Genomic DNA, 26,386 nt, shown 5'->3' with positions numbered 1-26,386 from the left:
AATCCTTTTTATATTTGTAAAACTGAAATCTTTCATTCAATTTGTTTTTTTAGGAGTGACGGAAAACATTCTTTTGACAGATGTGAAAAATTAGTTGTTACATTTCTTTTCCATAAAGAGACAGTGTTGAATGCACACTGTGGAGGAATTATCACAGTAATGATCCTTTAATAGAGCAGATGAGCGCTGGTGGCAATAATCACCTCGTAGTATTTCTGACAGCTACAAATAAGATTATATTTATGACAAAAATCAGCAAAATCCTGCAAGTTTCCTCTGCTATCTGTTAGATGTAATGTGGCGCTGCCATGTAGTTCCTAACTCTGGCCAGCAGGCGGCGGAAGCGTTCACCGGCGCCAACATCCGACTCAGACACCGCCATTATCCCTGCAGCGGAAGAAGGAAGGAGAAAACGATACGACCCAAAGTCCTGGAAAAGAACCACATTTTTGGATAAAGTGTGCCATGGAGGTCTCTGGGGCCGACAGCGACTGGAGGAGCCCCCAGTTCCGACAGAAAGTCGTGGCTCAGATGTGAGAAAGTTGCTTCTTTTCGCGGTTTAACTCTGTTTCTCTTAGCTAGGCTAGCCCTAGCTTAGCTAGCCGCTAACGGTCTCTAAAAACTGTTAAATTAGAAAAAAACGGGATTAAAAATCAGTTTGTTGCCCGAACTGCATTTTGGGTGGCCTGAAGAACACGAAGGCGATCTTTATTGTGACGTTGGTATAATTACTAAAATAAAAAATGTCTGCTTCTGAACAGTTTTAGTAGTTAGCGTGATTAGCTGCTGAGAGTAATCTGCGTTTTAAACAATAGCTCCTAACTTCACCACATAATCACTTTATATAATTACCACAGAGACAGTCATGTCAGAGTTCAGCAACCCTGAATTAAACCGAAGAAAATCTGTCGAATCAGCGCGATTCAGCCGGAACCTCATATTTAATACGTACATTTTTTTTCAGCTTCTTTTTATTTAGCTACGTATTCGTATGCGTGGATGTCGATATTTAATTTAAACATGTCGAAATGCTTAATTAGATTACGATTATTTTCTGATCGGTTTATTGTTTTCTTATACTTCACCTGGATCCTGTCATAGAAATATCACAATGTTATTCATTGCTTATATGAATGTCATCAATAACTTTCTGATGCCCAACAATTACTCTTTTTTTTATACTTTGATCCTTTTGAGTTTAAAAATTTTTTGTTCCTTTTTGACGGTTATCTTCAGCAAAACAATAAAACCCAGGGTTGTTCTGCAGGATTTAACGGCAGGCAAAATAACATTAAAGTTTTAATGGTAAGTAGTTTTGCTTTAAACAAATTGTGAATGAGTCGGTAGTATTTAGTTTAATATGTGAAAAGTTTAAACTTACCACAAATATGCAACCTGGCAAAATAAAGCTTTATAAAGTCAATCTGTCTCATAAAAACAAATGTAAAAGGGAATAATGTGAAGCATCCAAACAAGTCGTCCAAGATGTGATGATGTCCTGGTAAACAGAACAGGCCTCCTCTGTCCATTGTGTTTTTTTTCTATTATGATTTTTGTTTTTAGTATAGTAGTAAAAGTGTGTTGTTGAGAGGAACATGCTTTGGTTACGTGTGGTTTGTGATTTCGGTCCTCAGTGAAGATGCCATGAGAAAGGCAGGATCTGGGAACACCACCCACAAGTCTGGTACCGACATGGAGAACCACGTCTTCATCAAAGCCAAGACCAGAGTGAGTTCCTGCCACAATCATCTCCGGCGGCCATTGATGTGACATGAAAAGCGTTGCTGCCTCTGTTGACGTGGTTTCATATGATTAAAGTTCTGGGTGTGTATCCAAACCCGTTTGAGGGAACCTGCAGAAAGAGAGCTGAGAACATGTGCTTTCTTTCAGGAGGAGTATCTGTCTCTGGTGGCGAGGCTCATCATCCACTTCAGAGACATCCGTGAGTGTAACTCGGTCAAACCTCCGTGTCCAGACCCGCGTTGTGTCTGAGGCGCTGAGAAACTGTAGAAACTAACCAGACTGCTGACTCTGTGTTCCAGATAAGAAGGCCATGGGAGGTCCTGGTAAGTGGGACGTTTGCTCTCTCTCGGGGTTTCTGGGCTGCGTTTCGTCCCGGGCTGGACCTGTCGCTACCAGACCCGTCATGATTTCTGCTGTGCATGTTGGAGCTGCGTAATGTTGTCTGTTATTTACCCTCTGCTAGATCCCATGAATCCCCTGACTAACCTGACAGGGGTTGGAGGGGGCCCAGGCACCATTGGCATGGGGCCTCGGCCCCCCGGCGCCACAGTGGGGGGCATGGGGGCCATGGGGCAGATGCAGATAGGCCAGCATGCCATGGCCGGCGTGTCTGGAAACCCACAAGCCAGTGAGTGTGTTTCCTGCTGTCGATGCTCATCTTCAGAGTGCTTTGTGGATGCAGGCTGCGTGGGAACGAGCTGCTTGCAGTTTCAGTTTCTGCTCTAGGCATGTTGTGTCTGAGCTCCAGAGTGGCTCTGGGTCACGAACCGAGTCATTCCTTCACCTCCTCCGGTCTGTGCAGTGGGAGGTCCCGGCCAGATGTCGGTGCAGCAGATGGTGCAGCAGCACTCCATGCAGTTCCAGCAGTTCCAGCAGCAGCAGCAGCAGCAGCAGCAGCAGCAGAACGCTGCCCTCCAGCAGCAGCAGTTCCAGCAGCAGCAGCAGCAGCTGCGGGTCCTGCAGCAGCACCACCAGAACCAGCAGCTCCAGCAGCAGACCCAGAACCAGCAGCTCCAGCAGCAGGCCCAGAACCAGCAGCTCCAGCAGCAGGCCCAGAACCAGCAGCAGCAGCAGCAGAACCAGGTACTCTTCCAGACCCACCCAGCCAATCACAAACCCAGAATGTTTTTTACTGTCCTCAAAGATCCACACAAAGAAAATCCTGCTGTCAGAACCAGGGTTCGTGTTCACACAGACCCTCAGAGTCTCTCAGAGCTGCTAGCTTAGCCTAAAATGACGATAAATATCCATCCAGGCTGAATTCTGACCTTCTTGAATTCAGTCAAGAGAATCAGGGCGTCGTCTGCATACGACGTGACTTTGTGGCTTAAGCTGTTTGTGAGCCGCTTATTGGGGGCAGGGCCGGCCTGTGGCTTAGGCAGGATTGGCAATGCTAAGGCAAGGCAAATTTATTTATATAGCACATTTCAGTACAAAGACAATGCAAAGTGCTAAGGGCGCAAACCACCAGGGGGCGCCCTGTCTATACCTATACCTTAATAAAAAAGATTAAAAAAAGCCCGACTTCTTTTACCTGCCCCTTGGTTTTCATTCTTTGTTGCATCTAAAATCTCACCAAAGCGTCCAAAACTGTCTGGTGCCCCGGAGAGGAAAAAAAGAAAAGAAGAGGAGGAGAAACGTGACGAAGACGGAGGTAATGTTACAGTAAAGATGATGATAATGATATTATTTTACTGTTGCAGAACAATGATCGATAATAGCATTAGCCGTTGGCGTGACATAGTTTGCTAATCAATAAATAGCTAGCGCTGTCTTAACATCAGTTATTGTTATGGAAGGGCCCCCCGCCATCCTCAGGCAAATATGTATACATTAGATCTATTCATCAGGTATTATAATGTTAATTGCATTGACATGGTTATTTTACTTTATTTATATATATATATATATATATATATATATTTTTTTTACACACACATACACACACATATATATATATATATATATATATATATATATATATATATATATAATATATTTTAATTATTATTATTTTTTATTTCATTAAAAAAAGACATGTTTTTTTTTTACCTTTTCTCAGGTGGTAGTAGTCAATGAAAATACTATTAATTTTCCATAGTTATAAGCCTAGCTGTTAGCTGTGTTATAGCTCATATTATCTAAAGTGTGTTCATCATGTTAAACTATGTTAGTGTTAAAGTTTACATCATTAATGTTACAGCAAAGTTAGCATTCCCACATGTTATAGTACATTATACTGCAGTTTACTGATCCACTGCATTCTTCTAATTAACATTTCACTGTAATAACAATAAATTACAGTAATAATTAGTACTAATACAAAAATTATATTGTATATTATAAACGATAGTGTACATCATGTATGCATATCTTTTTTGTTTATATTATTTAATTTTACTTTACTCTTGAAATCATGTGTTTATTATTAGACTGGTGTCACATATTCCTCTTCTGTCTTCAGATGCGCTGCTGAGGTTTCTCAGTCCTCCTGCAGATCCTCCAGTCGCCTCCACCTCAGCAGCGCCACCCAGCAGTGATGAAGCATCAAGCGCTCCTCCTGTTGCTCCAGTAGACCCGGCTGACTGGCCACATCCTCTAACTGATGAGATACGAACAGAATTAGTTCACAGAGGTCCATTTCAAACAGAAAACAGCTTCACATTCCCTAAAACAAAAGAGGGACGACGGTGTCAGCATGAATATTTTAACAGACTCTTAATCAACGGAGAAAAAGTCAGAAGAAGCTGGCTTATGTACTCTAAGAAAGACGATAGCTTGCACTGCTTCTGTTGCAAACTTTTTTCTAACAGAGACTACAAACTGAACAGGGAAGGACTAAAGGACTGGAAAAATGCAAGTGACTTGCTCAAGGTCCATGAAGATAGCCAGGAGCATAATGCTCACATGGCAACATGGAAGGACTTAAAGGTCCGGTTTGCAAAGGGAATTAAAATAGATAAACGAGAAATGGCACTTAATGAGGCTGAGAGAAAAAGGTGGCGTGACGTTCTACACCGACTGGTGGCAATAATTCAGTCCTTAGCTGAAAGAAACATGAGTTTTAGGGGTTCCACAGACACGTTAAATAAACCAGACAATGGACATTTTCTGAAAGAGGTGGAGCTCATGGCCAGATTTGATCCAGTGATGAAGCAGCATGTCAGTAGGGTGGAGAGTGGAGCTGGCCGTCATGGACATTATCTTGGCAAAACGATTCAAAATGAACTGATTGACTCCATCAGTTCTAAAATAATACAACACATTGTGACAGAGATCAAACTTTGCAAATATTTCTCCATCATTTTAGACTGCAGCCCTGATCTGAACGATAAGGACCAGCTCTCTGTCGTAGTCAGGATAGTGTCACAAGACGACGTTCCTCAGGTAAAAGAGCATTTCTTAGGCTTTCTGGTGGCAGAGCAGTCAACTGGAGAACATTTGTCATCTCTGATCCTAAAAAGACTAGAGGAACTTAACATCCCATTTGAGGACTGCAGAGGCCAGTCATATGACAACGGCGCCAATGTGAAGGGAAAAAATAAAGGTGTTCAGGCAAAGTTGCTTCAGCTGAACTCCAGAGCTTTTTATGTCCCATGTGGTGCCCACAGTTTAAATCTGGTAGTAGCTGATGCTGCAAAAAGCTCACCAGATGCCCTTAGCTACTTTGGGCATTTGACAAAATTATTCAAGCTCTTCTCAGCCTCCACCCAAAGGTGGGATGTCCTCTTAAAATATGTGAAAATCACTCTGAAATCATGGACTGAGACCAGATGGGAGAGCAGGATAAAAAGCGTTGAGGCAGTAAGGTATCAGGCTGGGCAAATCCGGGAGGCTCTTCTGGAGGTGAGGGGGAAAACTACAGACCCTGTGGTGAGAGTTGAAGCCCAGGCTTTAGCTGAGGAGATTGGATCGTTTCGCTTTTGCATTTGTACGGTCGTCTGGTATGACGTTCTCTGCAAACTCCAGCATGTGAGTAAACTGATGCAGTCTCCCTCCATGCAGCTTGACGTAGCTGTCGACTTGCTGAGGAAAACAAGAGATTCCCTCAGCAGTTACAGGAACACTGGATTTTCTGATGCACAGACAACAGCCAGGGAGATGAGTGAAGACATGAACGTGGAGGCTGAACTAGAAATGAAACGACTGAGAACCACAAAAACTCACTTTGGCTATGAGTCTCCAGATGAGAACATTCAAGATGCACTGCAAAGGATGGAAACCACATTTTTTAATGTAGTCATGGATGCTGCCATTTCTTCACTTGATGAGAGATTTCAGAATCTTGGAGACGTGAATAACTTGTTTGGTGTTCTCCTCGATTTCCCCAACTTAGCAGAAAAAGAGCTGCTACAGAAGTGTCAGACCCTAAGTACCGCTCTGACCCAGGACAGCCAGCAGGACATTGATGGAGCAGAGCTTACAAGGGAAATGTTAAATTTCCCACCATTGCCATCAACTAATATGACAAACATGGAGCTTTTAGCCTTCCTGCATGAGAAGAAGCTAACAGAAATTTACCCCAACATGTGGGTCGCTTTGAGAATCTCTGCCACTCTTCCTGTTACGGTTGCTGCTGCTGAGAGAAGCTTCTCCAAGTTTAAACTGATAAAAACTTACCTGAGATCCACTATGATGCAGGAACATCTCAGTGGACTCTCCATCATAAGCATTAATCATGTGGTCTCACATCAGTTGTCATACGATGATGTTATAGACGACTTTGCCAAAAGAAAATCCAGGAAAGTAAAGCTGTAAGGATGTGAGAAACGTGGTGGTATTTAGTTTTGGAAGTAATTCAAGTTAAGGCAGACTAAAATCACCACAAGAGCTATTTGTAAGATCATCTTTTCATGTTATTTTTTTATTTTGTTTAAATCCTTGTATTTTTGTGCCTACTCATTTCTTTGATTTCTTACTTAGCACAGTGCCATATTTATATTGTATTTCATATGTTGAGTTCATTTTTTTGTATTTGTTTCTTTACTTATTTGTAAGTATTTTGAATGTGAATATTGTTTTATGCAAATAAAAAAATAGTCCAAGACTCAGTTTCTTGTGAGTATATGTTCAGTAGCAGACATGCAACTACTGTACAGTGATGCAAGGGGGCGCCACCTAAAATATTGCCTAGGGCACCAAATTGCTTAGCCTGATTGGGGGCGTTGCCCTCATGGCCTCAGCAAGAAGCTCAGTGGCCTAAAAGAAAAATTAGGGGAGTTTATTAGTCAAAACTGCTGTCTGTGGTTCATTATTTCTCATTTTTACCTGCTTTATGAAGCTATCGCCCAGACCGTATTCACCTAATTTGTGAAATCCAACATGGCCAAAAGCACCAGACCTCTGATAGAGTTCTGCTTAAAAGCGTGAAGAGCATTTAGCAGCCATCTGGCATTAAAAGCAGAATTCCTTTATTAGTGGGTCATAGATTTTCTAAACGAGGAGCTAACATTTTATCAACCGTTAAAATATGTCTGGGTGTCATCTAGGATGAGCTTGATTTGATTTGACTCCAATATAGATATTTATTACTTTCAAATTAATGCCCAAAGTCATTCAATCAACAAAACCAGCCAAATATTATATTTATGTTCAGTTTATTGAACTCTGATATATTAACAGGAACATAAAGTGCATTTGGTTTAATGGATTTAATGTATCACAGAAACCAAAAATGTCCCAAACGTCTGATTTTAGGGACGAAAGCGCTTCTAAAATCCTGTCGGCCATTCCACAGATTAATCTCACTGCTCTTCCTCACTGTGAACAGTAATGGTGCGCTGTAATAACGCCCCCTAGGGGTTGGGAGGTATATCCATATTGAAAGCCAGAATATGGATACTAAATATTTTTTAACAACATAGAAATTAATCTATGTATCAATTTTTATGCACAACTCTACATTAAAACAGACTGTAGGACGCACAGGACTCATTTAGCCTTCTTTGAAATGAGGGTTAGATTAGCTTCTTTAAGTGTTTGAGGAAATTCCTCTGCTGTGAAAGAACGATTAAAAACATCAAGCAGAGATGGGTATCCTGGAACTATTTATAAAATTCACAACAAAACCATCAGGTCTTTAATAGCGCCGACCGCTTCCAGTGTAGTTATGGGACCGTTGAGGAAGGGCCGCTGGTAAATTGTCCCTAAGCACTTTTTAAAGCAGGTATTTATTAGCTTATTATTAGCTTATTCTCGTAAGCCCTATCGGCGCTGCTGCAGCAGTGATTCTGCAGCTTTTTAAACACGATATGCCAAGCATAGGACACTGAATGCTTTTCTCTGCGTCCCCTGTGAGGAGCAGTTAAGAGCTGATCTAAGCGTTTTGATTTCTTCCCCCAGCAGAGGTGAAGGAGAGGAAACGTCTGCCTTTACTTTAGCTGACGATTTGTGTTCTAATGATTTCTGGTTCTCTTGTTTTTGCCGCTTCTTTGTGGCCAAGCGTGGAATAAGTCAACCTTCTGCATCTGTTTGCAGGTTTCCCCTAAAACTGACGCGTTTGTCGCTGATGGAGTATTTACTGACAAAAAGACTGGAATTTGGTACAAAAACGTGAAATAAATCCCTGATCTTATAGAATTACGCCGTTAGGGAGCGAACATTTAGGAACAACACCCATAAATATTCAAGCATGATCCAAAATAATAACACTGGAAACGTCAGCAGAGAAAACTGAGTGGAAATAATGGTGGAGAACAAGTCCGTCCTGTTGACACGTCTGAGGTTTTAGGAGCGTACAGGAACCTGTCAATGATCTAATCTGATATAATAACAGTTAGAGAGGAAAACATACACTAGCTATATTTTGACCTTGTAAAATTCCTTTAACTATGATCTCTAATACAATCATTTACTTTTAGTGGGAGATGTTTTTATCAGCAATGCAGCCATCCTGCCTCTTGTTGTAAAAGAAGAAAAAAATAACCGCTAGCTTCACGCGCTCTTTATCGTCACCATGGCTGCCATCCTTCCTCAGGCTTAATGCGACTATGGATACCCCCACATCCCAGGTACCTGTTCGTAGTTTTTTTTAATAAAATTCACAAAATAGACACCACATTTCAAAAAATAAAATCCACAAATGGCGAGATTATAGCGTTGGAGCAATAAAAACCAAACAACACTGTAAGCTAAAGTGTAAAATAACAGCAGCCCTGCTGAATGCGTAGATGAGTAAAGTAACTTTTGGGAATACGGGCACATATGCTTTAGTTTTTAATTAATTTAATAGATTAATTTGTGATGTGCGGTGTAGCTTCTCCATCAACCTGGACATGACGGGTTAACAAGAAGCCAGCCAGACTTTTCCCTTCGCTGTCCTCTAACTGTCCTTGTAAGCATTCTTATACTCAATTCACACCTTTCTGAATATTCACATCAGTAACAATAATGAAACATCAACATTTTAGTTGTTTTAAATTGAACAAAGTTTGTTTGAGCAGTTTTTCTTAAACTCACATTGAACACGGCAGTCTGCCACCTGGTGGTGTAAACTGGATCCTGCAGTATTTGCTGCTCTCTGAGCTTTAGGGTAGCAATAAAAGCTAAAATCACACGGTTACTCCTGACGGAGGCAGAGAAGCTCTCAGGTTTATTTCACGTCTCCCTGTTCGCCGTTTGAACAAGTTGTTTTTGTGATGTTTGGATGCTGAGCAGCATTTACACAGACTGAATGATGTTAATGAGCGGCTGCAGCTCCTTCCTGACCATCACCTTCTGTTTCTATGTGTGCAGATGCATCAGACCAGGATGCAGCTACTGCAGCTGCAGCAGCAGCAGCACCAGCAGCAGCAGCAGCAGGCCCAGGCTCAGGCCCAGGCCCAGGTACAAGCCCAGGTGCAGGCCCAGGTGCAGGCTCAGGCTCAGGCCCAGGCCCAGTCCATCCAGCAGATGGTGCAGCAGCAGCAGCAGCAGCAGGTTCAGGCGGGCCAGATGCCTCCACACTCCCAGCAGCAGCCCGGGATGGTGCCTCAGTCTCTGGCCGGACAGATGACGGCTCAGTCGGTTCCCATCAACTCTCTGAGCCAGCAGCAGCAGCAGCAGCTCAAGCTGCAGGCCTTCCAGGTGAGACCCGACACCCAGCACACCTGTGCAGAACCACACCTGACGCTTCTGCGCTGCCGCTCACTCTCCTCTGCTTGCATGCTCCGCTCTCCGTGTGTGGCAGGCCCGCGGGCTGCCGCTGCAGCAAGCCCAGCAGGCCGCGGCTCAGGCGCAGCTCAACGCAGCCGCTAACGCAGCCGGCGCCGTACCTGGCCAGGTGAGACCTCTGCAGACCCGGGAGCTTAAGGGGAATCGGTTTCCTCTCCGCTAACGCCTCTGTTGGTCTGGCCCTGCAGATGGTCCGTCCTCCCATGCAGAATCTGCCCCGAGGTCCTCGGCCTTCTCTGAACTCCTCCATCCCTCCTCCAAATAACGCAGCTGGAGGTCAGATGATGACCCAACAGGTCGGTAGCTCAGCGCTTCTTCAACACGTCGTTTAAATACAACACGCTAACGGCGTCAGGCGGTTCTGATTAGCCTCAGCTCTTACCTGGTGCCGGTTCCGTCTCCTGTCCGCCTCCATAGGTGCAGCAGCATCCCATGATGTCATCACCCTCACCTGTCCAGGTACCCACTCCGCAGATGCTGCCTCCCCCCCAGCCATCCCCTCAGCCCCCCTCCTCCCAGCCCAACTCGGTCAGGTATGACAGGTGTTCAGAAGCCACGCCCCTCGCCGCCGCGGCCCGTTAATCACTTCCTGCTTCCTCCCTGCAGCTCCGGTCCCACGCCGTCTCCGGGGGGCTTCCAGCCCAGCCCGTCCCCTCAGCCCTCCCCGAGCCCGGTCACCTCCAGAACCCCCCAGCAGAACCACGGCGTGGCCTCACCTGGACCACTGAACACTCCAGGTAACTCGGCTGGGCGTAGAAGGGCAGATGCTACACAATCAGCGGCGCTGCCGCCATATTGTGAGTGGCTGTGGCGGAGGTCTGCAGCCTCGTTAACGTTAGACGGTTAAAAAATAAATCAGATTTCTTTGATGTGTTTTTCTCTAAAACACGATTGGAGTGGCGCCACTGCTAGCGTCACTTCTCACACCTACAGATACTTTAGTTTGCGTAAAAAAACTCACATCTAATTAGCTGGTTTACTTTCAGGCAAAAACTAGCGCTTGTTTAAGAGCATTGTAAGATAATTATTTTTATTTACAGCTATTTTAACCAGTCTATGTGAAACATTCATATTTTATTACACATACAAACAAACGTATACGTTTTTGTAAACTTTGAGTGAACTTGCCTCTCCCAATATGGAGCAAACCCACTTTAAACATTTGACACCTGATGCCATTTGGAAATTGCATTTTGCGTAATTGCGATTATATTGCAAATGCAATTACCGTATTTTTCAGAACAAAAGGAGCACTAAATATTCTCCCCAAGTGTGTAACATCTCTCCTTCACGTCCACAGCTCTCTATCCGTCTCAGGAGGACAGAGTAGCTGGACTACACTGCCCTGTTTCTAACATCAGGCCAAAATAAACTTTTATAATGAATTAACTTACTAGGTTTATTGTTGCTAGTGCGTACTCCAGGCTGCCTTACATGAATGCACTTCTAGTTTAGACATTACAGTCAGGCAGTCTGGTAGACAGCTCAGGGGTCCTCAGGTAGAGACAGTGTTTCGTAATGCTCCTAATATGCATTGAGCGGAGTGGCTTCATTGCTAATGAAAGTCATATTTACACATTTTAACAGATTTATGAGCTCATTGTTCCACATAAAATCAGCTGGTGATCACAGATAAGGAGCACCATCAATCTTTGAGAAGATTTAAGGATTTTAAGTTATCCTTATAGTCCAAAAATTACAGTGGTTGTGCAGCCCTCACAGTTCTGTGGTTCTACCATCATGGCCTCTAGGTGTCGCAGAAGAGTCCAACAACCTGCAGGTCCTCATTGATGCATCTGGATGGTTGTGTTTAAAACATGAGCATGACCAGAACAGGAAGTGATGAGAGACTAGAACCAGATTTGGGGTTGCAGACGGTCTCACGTCATGTGACTTCTGCCCCCCCAGGTAACCCCAACTCGGCCATGAGTCCGGCTGGAGCTACATCTCTGGAGGAGCAGCAGTACATGGAGAAACTCAAGCAGCTGTCCAAATACATCGAGCCGCTTCGCCGGATGATCAACAAGATCGACAAGAATGAAGGTGAAGCCTGGACGCTCTGAGGAGGAAGTCAGACAGGAAGTGGAGAGGGTGTCAGACAGGAAGTGGAGAGGGGGTCAGACAGGAAGTGGAGAGAGGGTTAGACAGGAAGTGGACAGGAGGTCAGACAGGAAGTCAGACAGGAAATAAACAGGAAGTCAGACAGGAAATGAACAGGAAGTGGACAGGAGGTCAGACAGGAAGTGAAGAAGTCAGACAGGAAGTGGACAGGAGGTCAGATAGGAAGTGAAGAAGTCAGACAGGAAGTGGACAGGAGGTCAGACAGGAAGTGAAGAAGTCAGACAGGAAGTGGACAGGAGGTCAGACAGGAAGTGAAGAAGTCAGACAGGAAGTGGACAGGAGGTCAGACAGGAAGTGAAGAAGTCAGACAGGAAGTGGACAGGAGGTCAGACAGGAAATGAACAGGAAGTCAGACAGGAGGTCAGACAGGAAGTGAAGAAGTCAGACAGGAAGTGGACAGGAGGTCGACAGGAATTGGAGAGGAGGTCAGACAGGAGGTCAGACAGGAAGTGAAGAAGTCAGACAGGAAGTGGACAGGAGGTCAGACAGGAATTGAAGAAGTCAGACAGGAAGTGGACAGGAGGTCAGACAGGAAGTGAAGAAGTCAGACAGGAAGTGGACAGGAGGTCAGACAGGAAGTGAAGAATTTAGAGGGGAAGTGGACAGGAGGTCAGCCAGGAAGTGAAGAAGTCAGACAGGAAGTGGACAGGAGGTCAGACAGGAAGCCTTCAGGCTTTAGGGCTCCAGAACAAATGTTCAGATGAGCATCAATCTGATTAAATTTTATATTAAATTTAATATTTATATTTTAACATTTCTGAAGTTTGTCCTTATTGCAACCTATGTTAATGATTCTCTATGGTGTTTTTATTTTGCATTATAATATACATTTTTAGATAACATCTGGTTTCTTCTTTAACTTGAATAAAAGATTTTTTAGAATCTTCTGGGGACAAGTTGAAAAGTCACTAACTTTACTTTTCAAATATGTAATGTTTCAGAGGTAAATTTAGGAACCAGGAAGCTGAAAGTTCCCAGAACTGAAGGGTTCATGATAAATATTCCATTAAATGATGAGAGGACAGGAAGTTAAAGTTTGTGGTTTTGTGCTGCCAGACAGGAAGAAGGATCTGAGCAAGATGAAGAGTCTGCTGAACATCCTGACAGATCCAAACATCAGGTACCGAGACGCACCTTCAGCGCTTCCTGGTAGCTGCAGCCGAGGCGCTCGCCGCTTCATCCTGGGCTTCTCTGTTCTCCCCTCCAGGTGTCCTCTGAAGACGCTGCAGAAATGTGAGATTGCTTTGGAGAAACTGAAGAACGACATGGCCGTGGTGAGACGAGCTGAACCTCCTGCCGTCTGCTCACATCATTTCGTTTTCAGCCTACAATTCGTTTTTTTCCCCTTTAAAGGACCGTGGGATTGTCTGTAGGCACATTCTATACAACGTAGGTCTATGTTCGCTTCCTTCAGCCTGAAACCAGCCAGCCGCCTGCTGTCAGGGTTTAAACCCTCAGGTCGGTGGTTAGTGGGCAGATATGACGTTAGAACCACCAACCAGAACCAAATGCTTCACGTAGCGGGCTTTGGACCTCAGAGCCGGGCCAGGAAGCCTTCAGGAGGTGTTTGGTCCTGGCTGCTAGCTGCTGGTGGCGAGGCAGTAAGCGCCGACCCGAATGGTCGGGTTAGTCTGTTTGACTCGTTAGCAGATGATTGTTTATAGGGAACCTTCACAATAAGAGCCTCACCACCCTGGCTGCTGCTAAGGGAAGACAACTGATCGCGTCACTTCTCTGCTGGGTGTTTGGTTCTGTGCCGACCTCTCCGGCTTAATTTTTCTGTCTACATCACGCCAAATCTGGCCGGCCAAGGCAATTTATCCGGCCCTCAAGAGCCAAAAATGGCATGTCATGTCATAAAGTACAGGCATATATCCTTTTAAATTGTAATAAAGTGCCTAAAACTGTGCCACCTGTAGCGAAACACATAAATAAAAACAACCCAGAAATGCCAAAAAAGAGAATAAGTTATGCAGAATGATGAGAGTTTAAAGTGTAACTCACCCCAGTTTCAACATTTTTTGCAGATAATCTATTAAAATGGTAACCTGACTCCGCCAGATAGATTTGCTCCGCATATCCATCTGGAAACCTTCCGTTGAAGTAATTTTGGGAAGGGGCGAAAATACTGGTTAGCTGATTGGCCTATGTTGGTGATAGACGGGCCAAATGAACCAATCAGATTCGTCGTCACTCTGTTACGAGCGACGACGAAAACACAACCACAAGCCAAGCTACTCTTGCTGCTGCAGGTAAAGGCTCGTTAGCTCAGCAAAGAAATACTCTGTAATTCTGATAAAACTTGCTCGATAGCCACGCTAACGCTAGTTTCATCGGCTGAAGCCGCCATGTTCTTTAGACTGAACTGACGCGCTTCCCGTTGCGTCACACCTCAACCCGCCTCAAAGCCAACGCTGATTGGACGTTCGTTTGGTGAACGGCTCCAAATTTTCTTTAACGGAGAGTAGCCAGACTGATCTGCGAGTGAAACCTTGAAAGCTCGCGAGATCAGGATGGTCTCACGAGGCTATTAAAATGGGCCTACAGGTGCTGATTTTATGTTACTGTGAAGTCTTTTACGTTGGTATGGAAACTGGAATGAAGTTCTAAAATCAAAAGTGTCATCTATACAGGTGCAACCGGCGCTTTTAACGACTTCATGATGCCAAAGTGGCTCAATATAGAAATGAGTTTGACAGCCCCGGTCTAGGTGAACCTTAGATGGTTCTGAAAGCGGTTCTGTCTGTTTCAGCCGACCCCCCCTCCTCCTCCGGTGCCCACCAAGCAGCAGTACCTGTGCCAGCCGCTGCTGGACGCCGTCATGGCCAACATCCGCTCTCCGGTCTTCAACCACTCCCTGTACCGGACCTTCGCCCCCGCCATGAGCGCCATCCACGGGCCGCCCATCACGTAAGCGCCTGTCGCTCTGCTCCACGCCGCCTGGCCCCGCCCTGTTTGACCCGCTCACCTGTTCCCCAGGGGACCGAACGTCTGCGGGAGGAAGAGGAAGCACGAGGAAGACGAGCGGCAGACCATCCCCAACATCCTGCAGGGGGAGGTGGCGCGCCTCGACGTCAAGTTCCTGGTCAATCTGGACCCGTCGTTCTGCAGCAACAACGGAACCGTGCATCTCATCTGCAAGCTGGGTGAGACGCCGCGACAGCCGGCCCCCGCTGACCCCAGGTCAGTTAGGCAGCGCAGGGTTTAGCTCTGCAGAGGGAGCTGGATGCTGACGCTACCAGCCTCTGCTGAGTAATCAGCAAATACAGCAACTATGAAATAAATAATCAGGTTTCCTGTCTGGCTCCCCGGCGCCACCCAGTGGCCGTCTGCTGCTCCCAGAGCGACGAGTTGGATATGAAGGACGGATCTCATCAGAATGTGTTGTTACCATAAATGATGATTATTATATTTCATGATAGCAACATTTTCAGGTTCTCTGGTGTTCGTTGTCTAGTTGCTGCTGTTTTCCTGCTGATTCAGATCAGTGGATCAGGACGAAGAGTTCATCCAGTTCTGCAGAAGAAAGTTCACGACTTTCTGGGATTAATTTAAGATAAAATCGTTCTCGTTAGATTTTCCCCTCTGAGCTCCAGACTCTCCTGGAATCTGGAGAGAGATTCTGGATCCGTTCTCCACAGGGATGGATAATAAAAAGCACATCGATGGTATAGAAATCATATTGATCAATATCGATCATTATCAACAAATTCAAAACATATATTTTAAGTGCACCCCTGGATATTTTGTTTTATTTCACTTATTTTCAGATAAAGACACAAACACTGAAATCAAACTAAATCCTTTATTCAACCAACTTTTTACCAAAACTGCAAGTTTTTAAAAAATAAAAAAAGAACACATGCTCTCTGGACTCTGAAGGGGGCGGAGCTTGGTTCCTGGGTCTGCGTTGTGATTGGTTGAAAGGACGTAATGATGTAATATTAACCTACATGATAGAATGCTAAAGGAAGGAAAACTGTTATTCTATTGAACGTTTTATTGACTTTTTGTTTATTTTTTAATTTAATTATCGTCCAGCCGTCTGCTGCTCCTGCAGTTCTGGTTCCTGTTGACTCGGCGCCGCTGCCCTTCATCTCACCTTGTCTTTGTTGTCGTTTGTCCGTCAGATGATAAAAACCTGCCCAGCGTTCCTCCGCTGCAGCTCAGCGTTCCTGCAGACTATCCGGATCAGAGCCCGCACTGGGCCGACGACGGAGATCATTACGGTGAGGAAACACAAAAATCAGCTTTTTATTTCTGTTTTTAGGTATTAAAGGAAAAAATATAAAACCTGCAGACAGAGGATTGATACATTTTGTTGTTCCTGATTCTGATATTTATGGAAATGATGTAAAAGAGCAGAAAGTTCCCCTCCTGATGACAAGACAAACAGATTAGTAAATAGTTTTGGCTTAAGGCAGTTATTCCATAAAAGTTCCCACATCTTCATTTATTATTATATTTCTGGTAAAAAAACATTTTAAATAATTTCTTCTGTGGAAGATCTAAGCTGCAGGTTGTAGAACCCTGAAGTGATATCAGCTGGAAAGCGTCGTCCTGGTGTCTGTTTTGTAAATCTGTGGCAGCATGGAGACTCTGGACGGGTCCGTCTCCGTGTGAATGTCCGTCTCCGTGTCCGTCTCCGTGGTAACGCCGTCTCTGCTGTCTCCCAGGTGCGAACAGCTTCCTGCAGACGGTGCACAGAAACATGACCTCCAAGCTGCTGCAGCTGCCGGACAAACACTCCGTGACGGAGCTGCTCAACACCTGGGCCCAGAGCGTCCGGCAGGCCTGCCTGTCCGCTGCCTGAAGCCCCGCCCCCTCGCTCACCTGTTGCCTGAAGCCCCGCCCCCTCGCTCACCTGCTGCCTGAAGCCCCGCCCGTCCGAGGCCACCGGTGGCAGCCAGTAACTGACACTACGTTCTGATCCAGAGGATGAAAGCAGCTCCTGCTGCTCACCTGTTTACCTGCCGCTGAGTTTCTCCTGAATGCATCGTTCTGTCACTGACGTTTAAAAACGGTCGATATAAGTAAAGATTTATCTGCTCCTTAAATGTTTTTTTTTTTTTTTGTTTTTTATATAAATAAAACCATTTTCAACATGAACCAGTTCAGCACTCCTGTGGGTTTTTATCATTAAACATTTAATCAGCTTCTTGGTTTTGATTCATAAACAGCAGCAGACTTCAGGGTCAGAAAACAAGTTTTAAAGTCAGGATTTTAAAAATAAATCTGGAAACATTTCGTCTGGAAATAACCTGAACATTTATTCCTGATGTTTGCGTCTTTGAGCTGAAGCCAAAGCGCTCCTTGCCTGACGGACTCGTTGGGTTTCTGTCTTACCCTAAAGTTTTAGCAGGGAGTCATTCTGACACAATAGTCCTGATTGCCTCGTTAACACTGGCCCCACTCAGCTCGACCCGTTTTTGAGCATTTCTATCACAGCTCGTTAGTCCCTGGTCAGGAGTCGGGCCAATCAGTGAGCAGATTGCTGCTACCTCGGATTTAACCCACAGAATCAGCGCAGCACGAATATCCAAAATCTAAAAATCCTCTCACTGCAGTCATAAGTCTGGGGTATTGCGCTTTAAAGTCCTTTCAGCATCAGTGGCCCTTCACGGCTTCCAGAGGTGGAGCTCCGCAGCAGAAAGTCTCTGACCTCATCAGTCCAGTGGCTTAGATACAGCAAACCCTCAATATGCAGATTGAGGCAGTGCATCAGGTCCACCTGGGATTTTAGCCATTTTTAGGTGAAATGGAAGATTTTCAGTTTGGTGTTTTTCTTTTTAAAGATTTTCTGTATTTCTGCTGTTCGGATTCAGGGACGACTCGCTGCCGCCGGGTGTCTGCCCCATTCGGACTGTCAGCGGGAGATCCGAGGTATGAGACTCGGAACATGATCGCTGAATTCATAGATTAGAGGTCTGTAGTTTACTAACTCATCTTGATCAAGAGAAGGTTTCTTAAGTAAAGGTTTAATTCTTCACAATCAATGCCATATGTCAGAACAAGGTCTAAAGTATGGAGCCGAGAGTGCGTCAGTTTATGCACATTTTGGGCAAAACCAATTGAATCTAGGATAGTTTTAAAGGCTACACTAAGGTTATCACATTCAGTGTCAACATGGATGTTAAAATCACCCACTATAATAACCTTATCAGTATTTAACACCAAATCAGATAAGAAATCTGACAACTCATCCAAAAACTGAGTGTAAGGGCCTGGTGGACGATACAAAACAATAAACAGAAGAGGTTTTATTGCTTTGCAGTTTGGATGAGGGAAACTGAGGGTTAAATGTTCAAAAGAACTTAAGTTATTAGTTGGCCTGGGACTAATTAATAAATCAGACTGAAAGATAGTTGCCACTCCTCCTCCTCTTCCCACAGATCTGGGAATGTGGAAATTTGAATAATTGGAGGGAGTTGACTCATTTATACTAACATAGTCCTGTTGTAGCCAGGTTTCTGTGAGATAAAATAAATCAATCTGATTATCAGAAATCAATTCATTAACTAACAAAGTCTTTGGAGGGAGAGACCTTATATTTAATAGACCACATTTAATTCTTTTATTTTTTGGTTCAAGGTGAACCGTATTGATTTTTATTAGATTTTTATGATTTGTTCCTTTTTAGATCAGTTTTTGATCTGTTAAGTTTTGGCCGTGGGAAAGACACCGTCTCAATAGGATAATGGGTGGGTAACAGTACAGAAGCTGCAGAGAGGTGTGTTAAACTACGGCTCTGCTTCCTGGTCTGGACCCTGGGTTGTCAGCATTTAGGAGGACTAATAAATCCGGCCAGATTCCTAGAAAGAAGAGCTGCACCCTCCAAAGTAGGATGGATGCCGTCTCTCCGGATCAGACCAGGTTTTCCCCAGAAGGTTCTCCAGTTATCAATGTAGCCCACGTCGTTTAACTGTTAAAACCTCCTAAAAGAGGCTTTGGAGGGAACGTTTTGACCCCGGATCCCAAAAATCAGACCAACAGAAGTTAACAGACACAGAATCGACTTAGAAAATGTAACAAAGAATGGATTTTATTTAGAGTTCGTTGAGGGTCGGATCCCGGTTCTGTTGGAGATCAGAAGCTGAGGGAGAAGGCTCTGTAGGACAGGTTGGTGAAGACGTCGATGTTGCTGCTGCCACCGCCCACCGTCAGCATCTGGAACACAAACACAGCGTCAGCGGACCGCCGCCTCACACCTGCGGCCTCCCACAGGTGTGAGGCGGCGGTCCTGGGCGGCGTTCAGGGTCTCACCCGGTGCTCAGAGCTCCTGGTGTTCAGCTCCAGCGTGTTCAGGCTGGGCGGCGTGCACGGGATCTGAGCTTTGACTTCTCCTCCCAGCAGGCAGTGGGAGACGAAGGCCCCCTCGCCCACCGCCAGGATCTACACACACACACACACACACACACACACAGAGTTAGCACAGCTGCAGGCCGCTCTGTGGGCGACCCGAGTCCGGTTCCTCACCATGTCCTGGTGGAAGACGGCCTGGCGCTGGCAGCCTCGCAGCGGGAACACCGAGGTCGGCGACAGAGAGCGAAGATGCCACAGAGACAGAGACGGTCCTCCTCCACACAGCTGCAGCGACACAAACGACAACAGTCAGACACGGCGGCGGCTCCTGCAGCGGCGATGCTGCGGGCTGCCCTCCAGACATGGAGGCAATCACCATAGCAACCAGGTCGGAAGATCTGGAGTTTATTTTATTGGCGTCTTTAAAACAAGCGTTTAGATTAGGGCTGGACGATAATTCAGTAACGATATATATCGATGATAAAGGGTCAATAAAAGTTCAATAGAATAACAGTTTACATTCAGTACACCCTCCCAGCCAATCACAACGCAGACCCAGGAAGCCCCGCCCCCTTCAAAGAGAATACGTGTTCTTTTTTATTTTTTAAAAACTTGGGCCGTTTTCTCAACCCGCATCAGCCTCAGCAGACTTCTTCAGACTGACCGCTTTCCCAGAATGCACCGCGGCCGCAGCTTGATTCAGGACAGCGGGGCTCACAGTGGTAAGTTAAAGCAACAGCAATATTGCTCGTTTTGGGGATGATTTTTTATTTATTCGCCACTACAACTACAACCAGTACAACTACCAACATAAAAACTCCCGCCTTTACTGTTTTTATAGCCACTATTCTGTAATTTTTTAAAATATTTTTTAGGCCTTTTTAGATATTAAATTGTTTTTTTTGTTTTAAACATTTTTTCAATAAAATATGGTGTAGTGTAAAAATAGTTTTGTAGGTTAAAAAAAAAGGGCTGAAGAACTTAAATTATAATTCAACACAAAATATTACCTCTCACATTCAACAATACATTATTCATACAATTATTTAATTTTATGATCAATATGAGTAATAATTTATTAACACGTAAAGACTACTAATAACAGGAGGTTCACACGCCGAGGTCCGGCTGCCTGGAGCTCACGAAGGGTCACATGACGTCTTACCATCCAATCAGAGTCCGTGGTCACACAGCTGATCCATTTCCCGTACTGAGGTCTGGCGCAGCTCTGAAACAAAACGCACGGCTCAGTTTCTCTGGACGCTTAGCAGCAGCAGCTGGTCTGGGGTCAGCTCTCACCTCGTACTTATAGACCTCCACGCAGTGAACGCACTGACCCGTCCTGCTGTCTGAACGACACACCGCCATCATCATCATCATCATCATCACCATCATCATCATCAGCGTCTGCTGCCCCGTTAACCTGCTACTCACCCCACATCCTCACAGCGCCGTCCTCGCCGCCCGACAGAAGCTCCGCCTCCCGCTCACGCACGCACACGCAGTGCACGTAGTCCGTGTGGCCCTGAAGGGTCGCCTGGGGACACCACAGGTGACACGTCAGTCACATGATCAGACACGGCAGGTGAGCAGTGGCTGCAGGACAACACGGCGCACCTTGAAGGCCCCGTGCTCCAGGTCCAGGATGTGGACGTTGTTGTCCCCGGCGCCGATCGCCAGACTGTTGTCCTGAAACGGCAGAACACAGTCAGACCAGCCGTCATCATCTCTGAATGAAGTCAGCGGTCTGCGCTCTCACCCGGGGGTTGATGACCATGGAGTTGATCTCGGGGATCTCCAGACCGGATCTGCCAAAGACACAACAGAGACGTGAGTTTGTGGACGTCCCTCAGGACGAATGGGGGGGAGGGGGGGTCGTCCTCACTTGTAGTTCGGCCTCTTCGTCCACAGCGGCTTCACGTTCTGTGGAGACACAAAGTCCATCTCTTTAGGCTGAGCTTGCAGCTCCTGTTTTTGTCTGTATGCTGTGAACTATGGCAAGCCATTAGCAGCCACAATCGGCGACCTTTTTGTGTCTGTATGCTGTGACTATGGCAAGCCATTAGCAGCCACAATCGGCGACCTGTTTGTGTCTGTATGCTGTGAACTATGGCAAACCTTAGCAGCCACAATCGGCGACCTGTTTGTCTGTATGCTGTGACCTATGGCAAGCCATTAGCAGTCACAATCGGCGACCTGTTTGTGTCTGTATGCTGTGACCTATGGCAAGCCATTAGAAGCCACAATCGGCGACCTGTCTGGGTCTGTATGCTGTGACCTATGGCAAACCTTAGCAGCCACAATCGGCGACCTGTTTGGGTCTGTATGCTGTGACTATGGCAAGCCATTAGGAGCCACAATCGGCGACCTGTTTGGGTCTGTATGCTGTGACCTATGGCAAACCTTAGCAGCCACAATCGGCGACCTGTTTGTGTCTGTATGCTGTGACCTATGGCAAGCCATTAGAAGCCACAATCGGCGACCTGTTTGTGTCTGTATGCTGTGAACTATGGCAAGCCATTAGGAGCCACAATCGGCGACCTGTCTGGGTCTGTATGCTGTGACCTATGGCAAACCTTAGCAGCCACAATCGGCGACCTGTTTGGGTCTGTATGCTGTGACCTATGGCAAGCCATTAGGAGCCACAATCGGCGACCTGTTTGGGTCTGTATGCTGTGACCTATGGCAAACCTTAGCAGCCACAATCGGCGACCTGTTTGTGTCTGTATGCTGTGACCTATGGCAAGCCATTAGGAGCCACAATCGGCGACCTGTTTGGGTCTGTATGCTGTGACCTATGGCAAACCTTAGCAGCCACAATCGGCGACCTGTTTGATGAACCTATTTTGTAGAAACCTCCCTGTAGACGTCAGACTCAAACCATCGCCATGTTGCTGCATTTCAAACAAGCGACGGGCATCTTGAACGCCTCTCTCTGAGCTGCTGCAACCCCTCCAGTTATGGAGTCATTGAACGCCACGTTTCACATCATCGAGCGCCTGTTTGTGCCATTCGGCTTCGACCTTCACCGCCTTCTGCTGCGTGGAGGCTCGTAACCACGGCTCTCTGCTACGGGCTCCCACACACTCAGACAGAGTCCAACTTGACTAAGTGGGAGCCTTTACTGTCTTTACTCGATGAGAAGTGCTGAATTTTGGCACTAATGGCTTTCCGTAGAGCAGACGTTACCTTCTTGGTGAGTTCGGCCCAGTTCCAGGCGCTGATCTCTCCGTTTCCCGCGCTCAGCAGGACACAGTCGGTGGACAGGAGACTGAAGACGGGACCTTCATGAGCTGCGGAGGACAAGGCAGGACTGTGAGACCCAACAGGATCCGACCAGAACCCACACGGGTCCGGTTTCCCTTAAATACTATAAAAACAGCTCTAAAGATTTTCATGCTTCAAGTTTAACGCAAAAAAAAAAAAACGAGTATTTCTACCAATGAAACTGCTCTAAAAATCATTTTTACAGTGCGAGAAAATTCTTGGTACGATAAAAGTTTTTTTTTTTTACAACTTTTTGCACCATAAAACTATTTTCACAACGTGATCATTAAAAAAATCATCCAGGTTGCCACTGTAAATAACTTCAATAACATTTTTAAAGTATGCAGCTGTAACCACAAACACTTGGAAAAACTTTTTGTTTTAAAGTTTCTTTTCATTAAAAAAAAATAAATAAATAAAATCTGTAAAATTGATCTTAATGCAACATGAAAGACTTTAAAAAAGTAACTTTTTTACAGTGCAAATGTAATGAGGAAAATAAAAATCTAAAATGCTGTTTATACAGTACATTCCATAATTTCGCTTTATGATTAATAGCTTTCTTTATTTGACTTAAAGGAAATAATCGCATTTTGAGGCTATAAAATGGTTTAAAAAACGTTTTAACAGAAAGAATATACTTTAAAAAAAAAAAAAACTTCTTTTGCATCTTGATAATTAGATTTCACCCATAAAATATTTTAAGAATGTGAAAAAGCGAACAGGAAAAACTCTAAATGCTGTCTAGAGTTGCTCAAACTAGACTCAGAAAGTATTAAACATTTATATAATAAAATGCCTCAGAGATTCTAGATTTTATAACACTGACTATGTTAGTTGTCGTAAAAAAAAAAAACACCTCAAAATTATAATTTTTGAAATGTTAAAAGAAAACTCTAATTTAAGCTATAAACAGTTTGAAATGGTGAGTTTATGAATTTAACAGTTTAGTTTACAGGTGATTTATGAGCCGTTTTTCACTTGAAACCATCACAGAGACTCGGACAGACCTGCGGGAGAAACACAAATCAAACGCACCCTTCAGGTGTGCAGGTCTCACCTGTGAATGTCAGAACCGGCTTCTGATTGGCCGGCGTGGCGTCCGGACTGAGAGCTGCAGCCAGGCTGAAAACATCCAATGGTGACAGGTGTGAGCTCCACGCTGAGGGCAGGTGAGGGAGATCAGGTGTGTCTGTTGGTCTCACCTGAACAGGGCGATCTCTCCGTAGTTGTTCCCGGCCGCAAGGAAGCGTCCGCAGGGAGAAAAGCTCTGGGAGAAAACAGACATGTGCAGGAGCTGCAGACGGAGAAGACGGCGTGATAGTTAATGTTAAATCTGATTGGAGAGGACCAAAAATCAACATCGTTACCTGAAATGTTGCTGAAAACAAAAATCATTGGTTTCAGGAAATTATTAAAGTCGGATGTGAGAGGCTGAGTCCAAACAAAGTTCCCTTAAACTAGAAAGTTACCCAAACCGTCCAACAACCTTCGGCCTAATGAGTCTTACAGGTAGTTTTGATGCGATCTCAGGTCAGCTTTAACTGCAGAAAGGGAACTAAAAGTAAGGAACATTTTTTTTAAATGAGTGTATGTGTGTCCTTGATTTGAGAAGGCAAATATTAATATTAATAACGATTATCTGCCAACGGAATACGATTTCTGCACTTAAAATAGGAACAACTATTTTAGGAGTCAAAACACTCATTCCATTGGCAGATAATCTTACTTACCTGCATAAATCAAGGACAAATACACTAATTTCAAGAAAATCGTACTTACTTTTAGTTCCCTTTTTCCAGTGTGCAGAGACGATAACAGTAAAACTGACCCGTTAATGGACAATAAGTCAGTTTTATTCCCTCTCAAAGACCCTAATCTGTCAAAATGAGCCGTGTTCAGTTATATAGAGTTACTGAATTACATGCATCCTCCAACTTTGAACAAACAGAAACAGACAAGGGATGTCGATCTGCACACAGGTGGAGATTTACTTCAGTTTTCATGTATTTTTAGGTTCCTGTCTGGTGCTTATTCCCTCTAATCTGTTGCACTAATATATATATATATATATATATATATATATATATATATATATATATATATATACACACACACTCGTGTGTTTTTACATATTGAAAAACAAAAGGCACAGCGCGCATGCTCAGTTGTCACTCGGCTCAGATCATGTCCCTGGAAGCAGGTAAACGGGACCTGATCCATCAAGTCAACGGGATTTTCGCCTAAAATGCTCCAAAATCAGCCCGAATCAAACTTTAAACCGAACCTAACGTGAAGGCGATGAAAACATTTCATTTTATATCTGTCATTTTCATTAATAACGAACCAAATCTTATCTTTGCTGAATTTTAAACAGAGTCCGTTTCTTCGTAAAGACTCAATCTTCTGCGCCCCCCCCCCCCCCCACACACACACACACACACACTAAAAAGAGAAAATGTATAGAAGTTCTCAGTGTTAACATTTTAGCTTCTCTGATCAGGAAAATAGACATTTGATGTTTGTTTTTTTGTGCAGTTTCAGAAACATTTATCGAAACAGCGCCGCGGGTTTTAGTATTTCCGTCTCTTTACTTCGCAGAGGAAACATGGCGGAACGTGGACCGGAACAAAGTTCACCTCTACGGGACCCATCCTGGCCTCGGGAATCCTCCGGTTCCTGGAAAACTGCAGGAAAAACCAAGAACTCGGCAAGAAGCGGGTTTAAGCCCAACTGAGCTGCAGGAGGGAAACACACGGAGCGGGTCGCTGGAAAATGACGTCATCTCCACAGCACGGCATTCTGGGATATACAGTCCACCAGTGGCTTTCTGGGGAGCTTCATTCACTCGGTCAAGTTTAAGAGTTTAATACTAAGAAGGCCAGGCAACGTTTGAGGCGCCGGGTCTGAAAACGGACAGAGATCCAGTCGGTTTATGGTTCCATCCCGTTTCCCATCCCGGCTGATTTGGATCAGAACCAAATTTATTCTGCAGGTTTCTGCACACAAATGATGAATCTGACTTTGGTTCCACATTGCTCTCATCAGCTTCCAGTAATGAGGGAGTTGTTCTGGTCTTGTGATGATTTTACCTGTAACACTTTGAGATTTTTTTTAAAATGTAAAGTGCATTACAAATAAAATGTATTATTATTATTATTGTCTTACATCTAGTTTCAGCCCCTCTGGTGAAAGAGCCAGAACCTGGACCCAAACCCGGTTCTGCCGTCTGCCAGTTTTTCAGACGGCGTTCCATTCCCGGCCGTGTTTGTGCTGTTCCACCTCAGGCCGGTGTAGGTGAGGCGTCCCCACACCTGGCCGACCAGGTAACCAGCGTGGAGGAGAACCGTCACGCTGACAGAGGAAACCGCAGCCATGAACTTCCAGTGTCACCAGGGACACTAACCGCTCTGGTGCGGCCAGAACAACCTGGATCTCAACTCAGAACCCCAGAGATGGTTGGTCGAATGCAAAAGAGGACCATCAGCCTACCAGCCCATCGTTATTATAGGAAGCTATGGTTCCAGTGACAGCTTGGTAAGAGGGGGAGAACTGGACCCGCAGTGGCTTTTAAACCCCAAAACAAATTATGGCCAAAACCAGTTCCCCCTAAAGATCCGGTTCCTCGGCACAATTAGAGCAAAGTTGTCTCTGCTGTTTAGTGCCAGGAGGACCGGGACCAGTTCTACATAAAGCAGCCACTTATGTCCATCGGACTACGTCTGTTTTCCATGCTAAGTGTTTGATTATTTGTTCGTTCTATCCTAACATCCTCTACTGCTGCCATGACCCTTTTACTTTC

The 26,386-nt window shown here is 45.0% G+C and overlaps 3 protein-coding genes and 1 long non-coding RNA gene across 4 annotated transcripts; 3 read left to right on the top strand and 1 right to left on the bottom strand.

The window, feature by feature from the left end:
* The first annotated feature begins 357 nt into the window (after nucleotides 1-357).
* Nucleotides 358-17,124, top strand: med15 (mediator complex subunit 15). Its single transcript, XM_021312957.2, has 19 exons — nucleotides 358-533; nucleotides 1,635-1,728; nucleotides 1,891-1,942; nucleotides 2,043-2,066; nucleotides 2,207-2,371; nucleotides 2,546-2,685; nucleotides 2,785-2,826; nucleotides 9,478-9,807; nucleotides 9,911-10,003; nucleotides 10,083-10,190; nucleotides 10,312-10,427; nucleotides 10,501-10,631; nucleotides 11,803-11,937; nucleotides 13,072-13,135; nucleotides 13,223-13,289; nucleotides 14,768-14,925; nucleotides 14,995-15,161; nucleotides 16,146-16,244; nucleotides 16,692-17,124. Exons 1-19 carry the CDS (start codon nucleotides 466-468, stop codon nucleotides 16,826-16,828), a joined length of 2,190 nt encoding a protein of 729 aa, XP_021168632.2. The 5' UTR covers nucleotides 358-465; the 3' UTR covers nucleotides 16,829-17,124.
* LOC110367350 (zinc finger MYM-type protein 1) lies at nucleotides 2,852-6,697 on the top strand. The gene is made up of 2 exons (XM_036148658.1): nucleotides 2,852-3,397; nucleotides 4,208-6,697. Exon 2 carries the CDS (start codon nucleotides 4,498-4,500, stop codon nucleotides 6,499-6,501), a length of 2,004 nt encoding a protein of 667 aa, XP_036004551.1. The 5' UTR covers nucleotides 2,852-3,397; nucleotides 4,208-4,497; the 3' UTR covers nucleotides 6,502-6,697.
* Nucleotides 17,125-19,031: 1,907 nt separating the features above from the next.
* Nucleotides 19,032-25,347, bottom strand: thoc6 (THO complex 6). The gene is made up of 13 exons (XM_036148672.1): nucleotides 25,224-25,347; nucleotides 23,790-23,881; nucleotides 23,645-23,709; nucleotides 22,507-22,610; nucleotides 21,203-21,240; nucleotides 21,077-21,125; nucleotides 20,935-21,006; nucleotides 20,752-20,854; nucleotides 20,617-20,666; nucleotides 20,483-20,545; nucleotides 19,492-19,602; nucleotides 19,279-19,407; nucleotides 19,032-19,182 (listed from the first exon to the last, which is right to left on the bottom strand). The coding sequence occupies exons 1-13, from the start codon at nucleotides 25,236-25,238 to the stop codon at nucleotides 19,102-19,104; spliced, it is 972 nt and encodes a 323-aa protein (XP_036004565.1). The 5' UTR covers nucleotides 25,239-25,347; the 3' UTR covers nucleotides 19,032-19,101.
* On the top strand, nucleotides 22,582-25,360 carry LOC118566461. Its single transcript, XR_004933039.1, has 2 exons — nucleotides 22,582-22,668; nucleotides 25,186-25,360. It is a non-coding gene; the product is annotated as an uncharacterized LOC118566461 (long non-coding RNA).
* Nucleotides 25,361-26,386: the final 1,026 nt, after the last annotated feature.

This window comes from Fundulus heteroclitus, chromosome 16, assembly GCF_011125445.2.
Source record: "Fundulus heteroclitus isolate FHET01 chromosome 16, MU-UCD_Fhet_4.1, whole genome shotgun sequence".
In the NCBI taxonomy this organism is placed as follows: Eukaryota; Metazoa; Chordata; class Actinopteri; order Cyprinodontiformes; family Fundulidae; genus Fundulus; species Fundulus heteroclitus.
The sequence above is the reverse complement of the archived record's forward strand: the minus strand, read 5'-3'. Positions and strand labels throughout refer to the sequence as shown.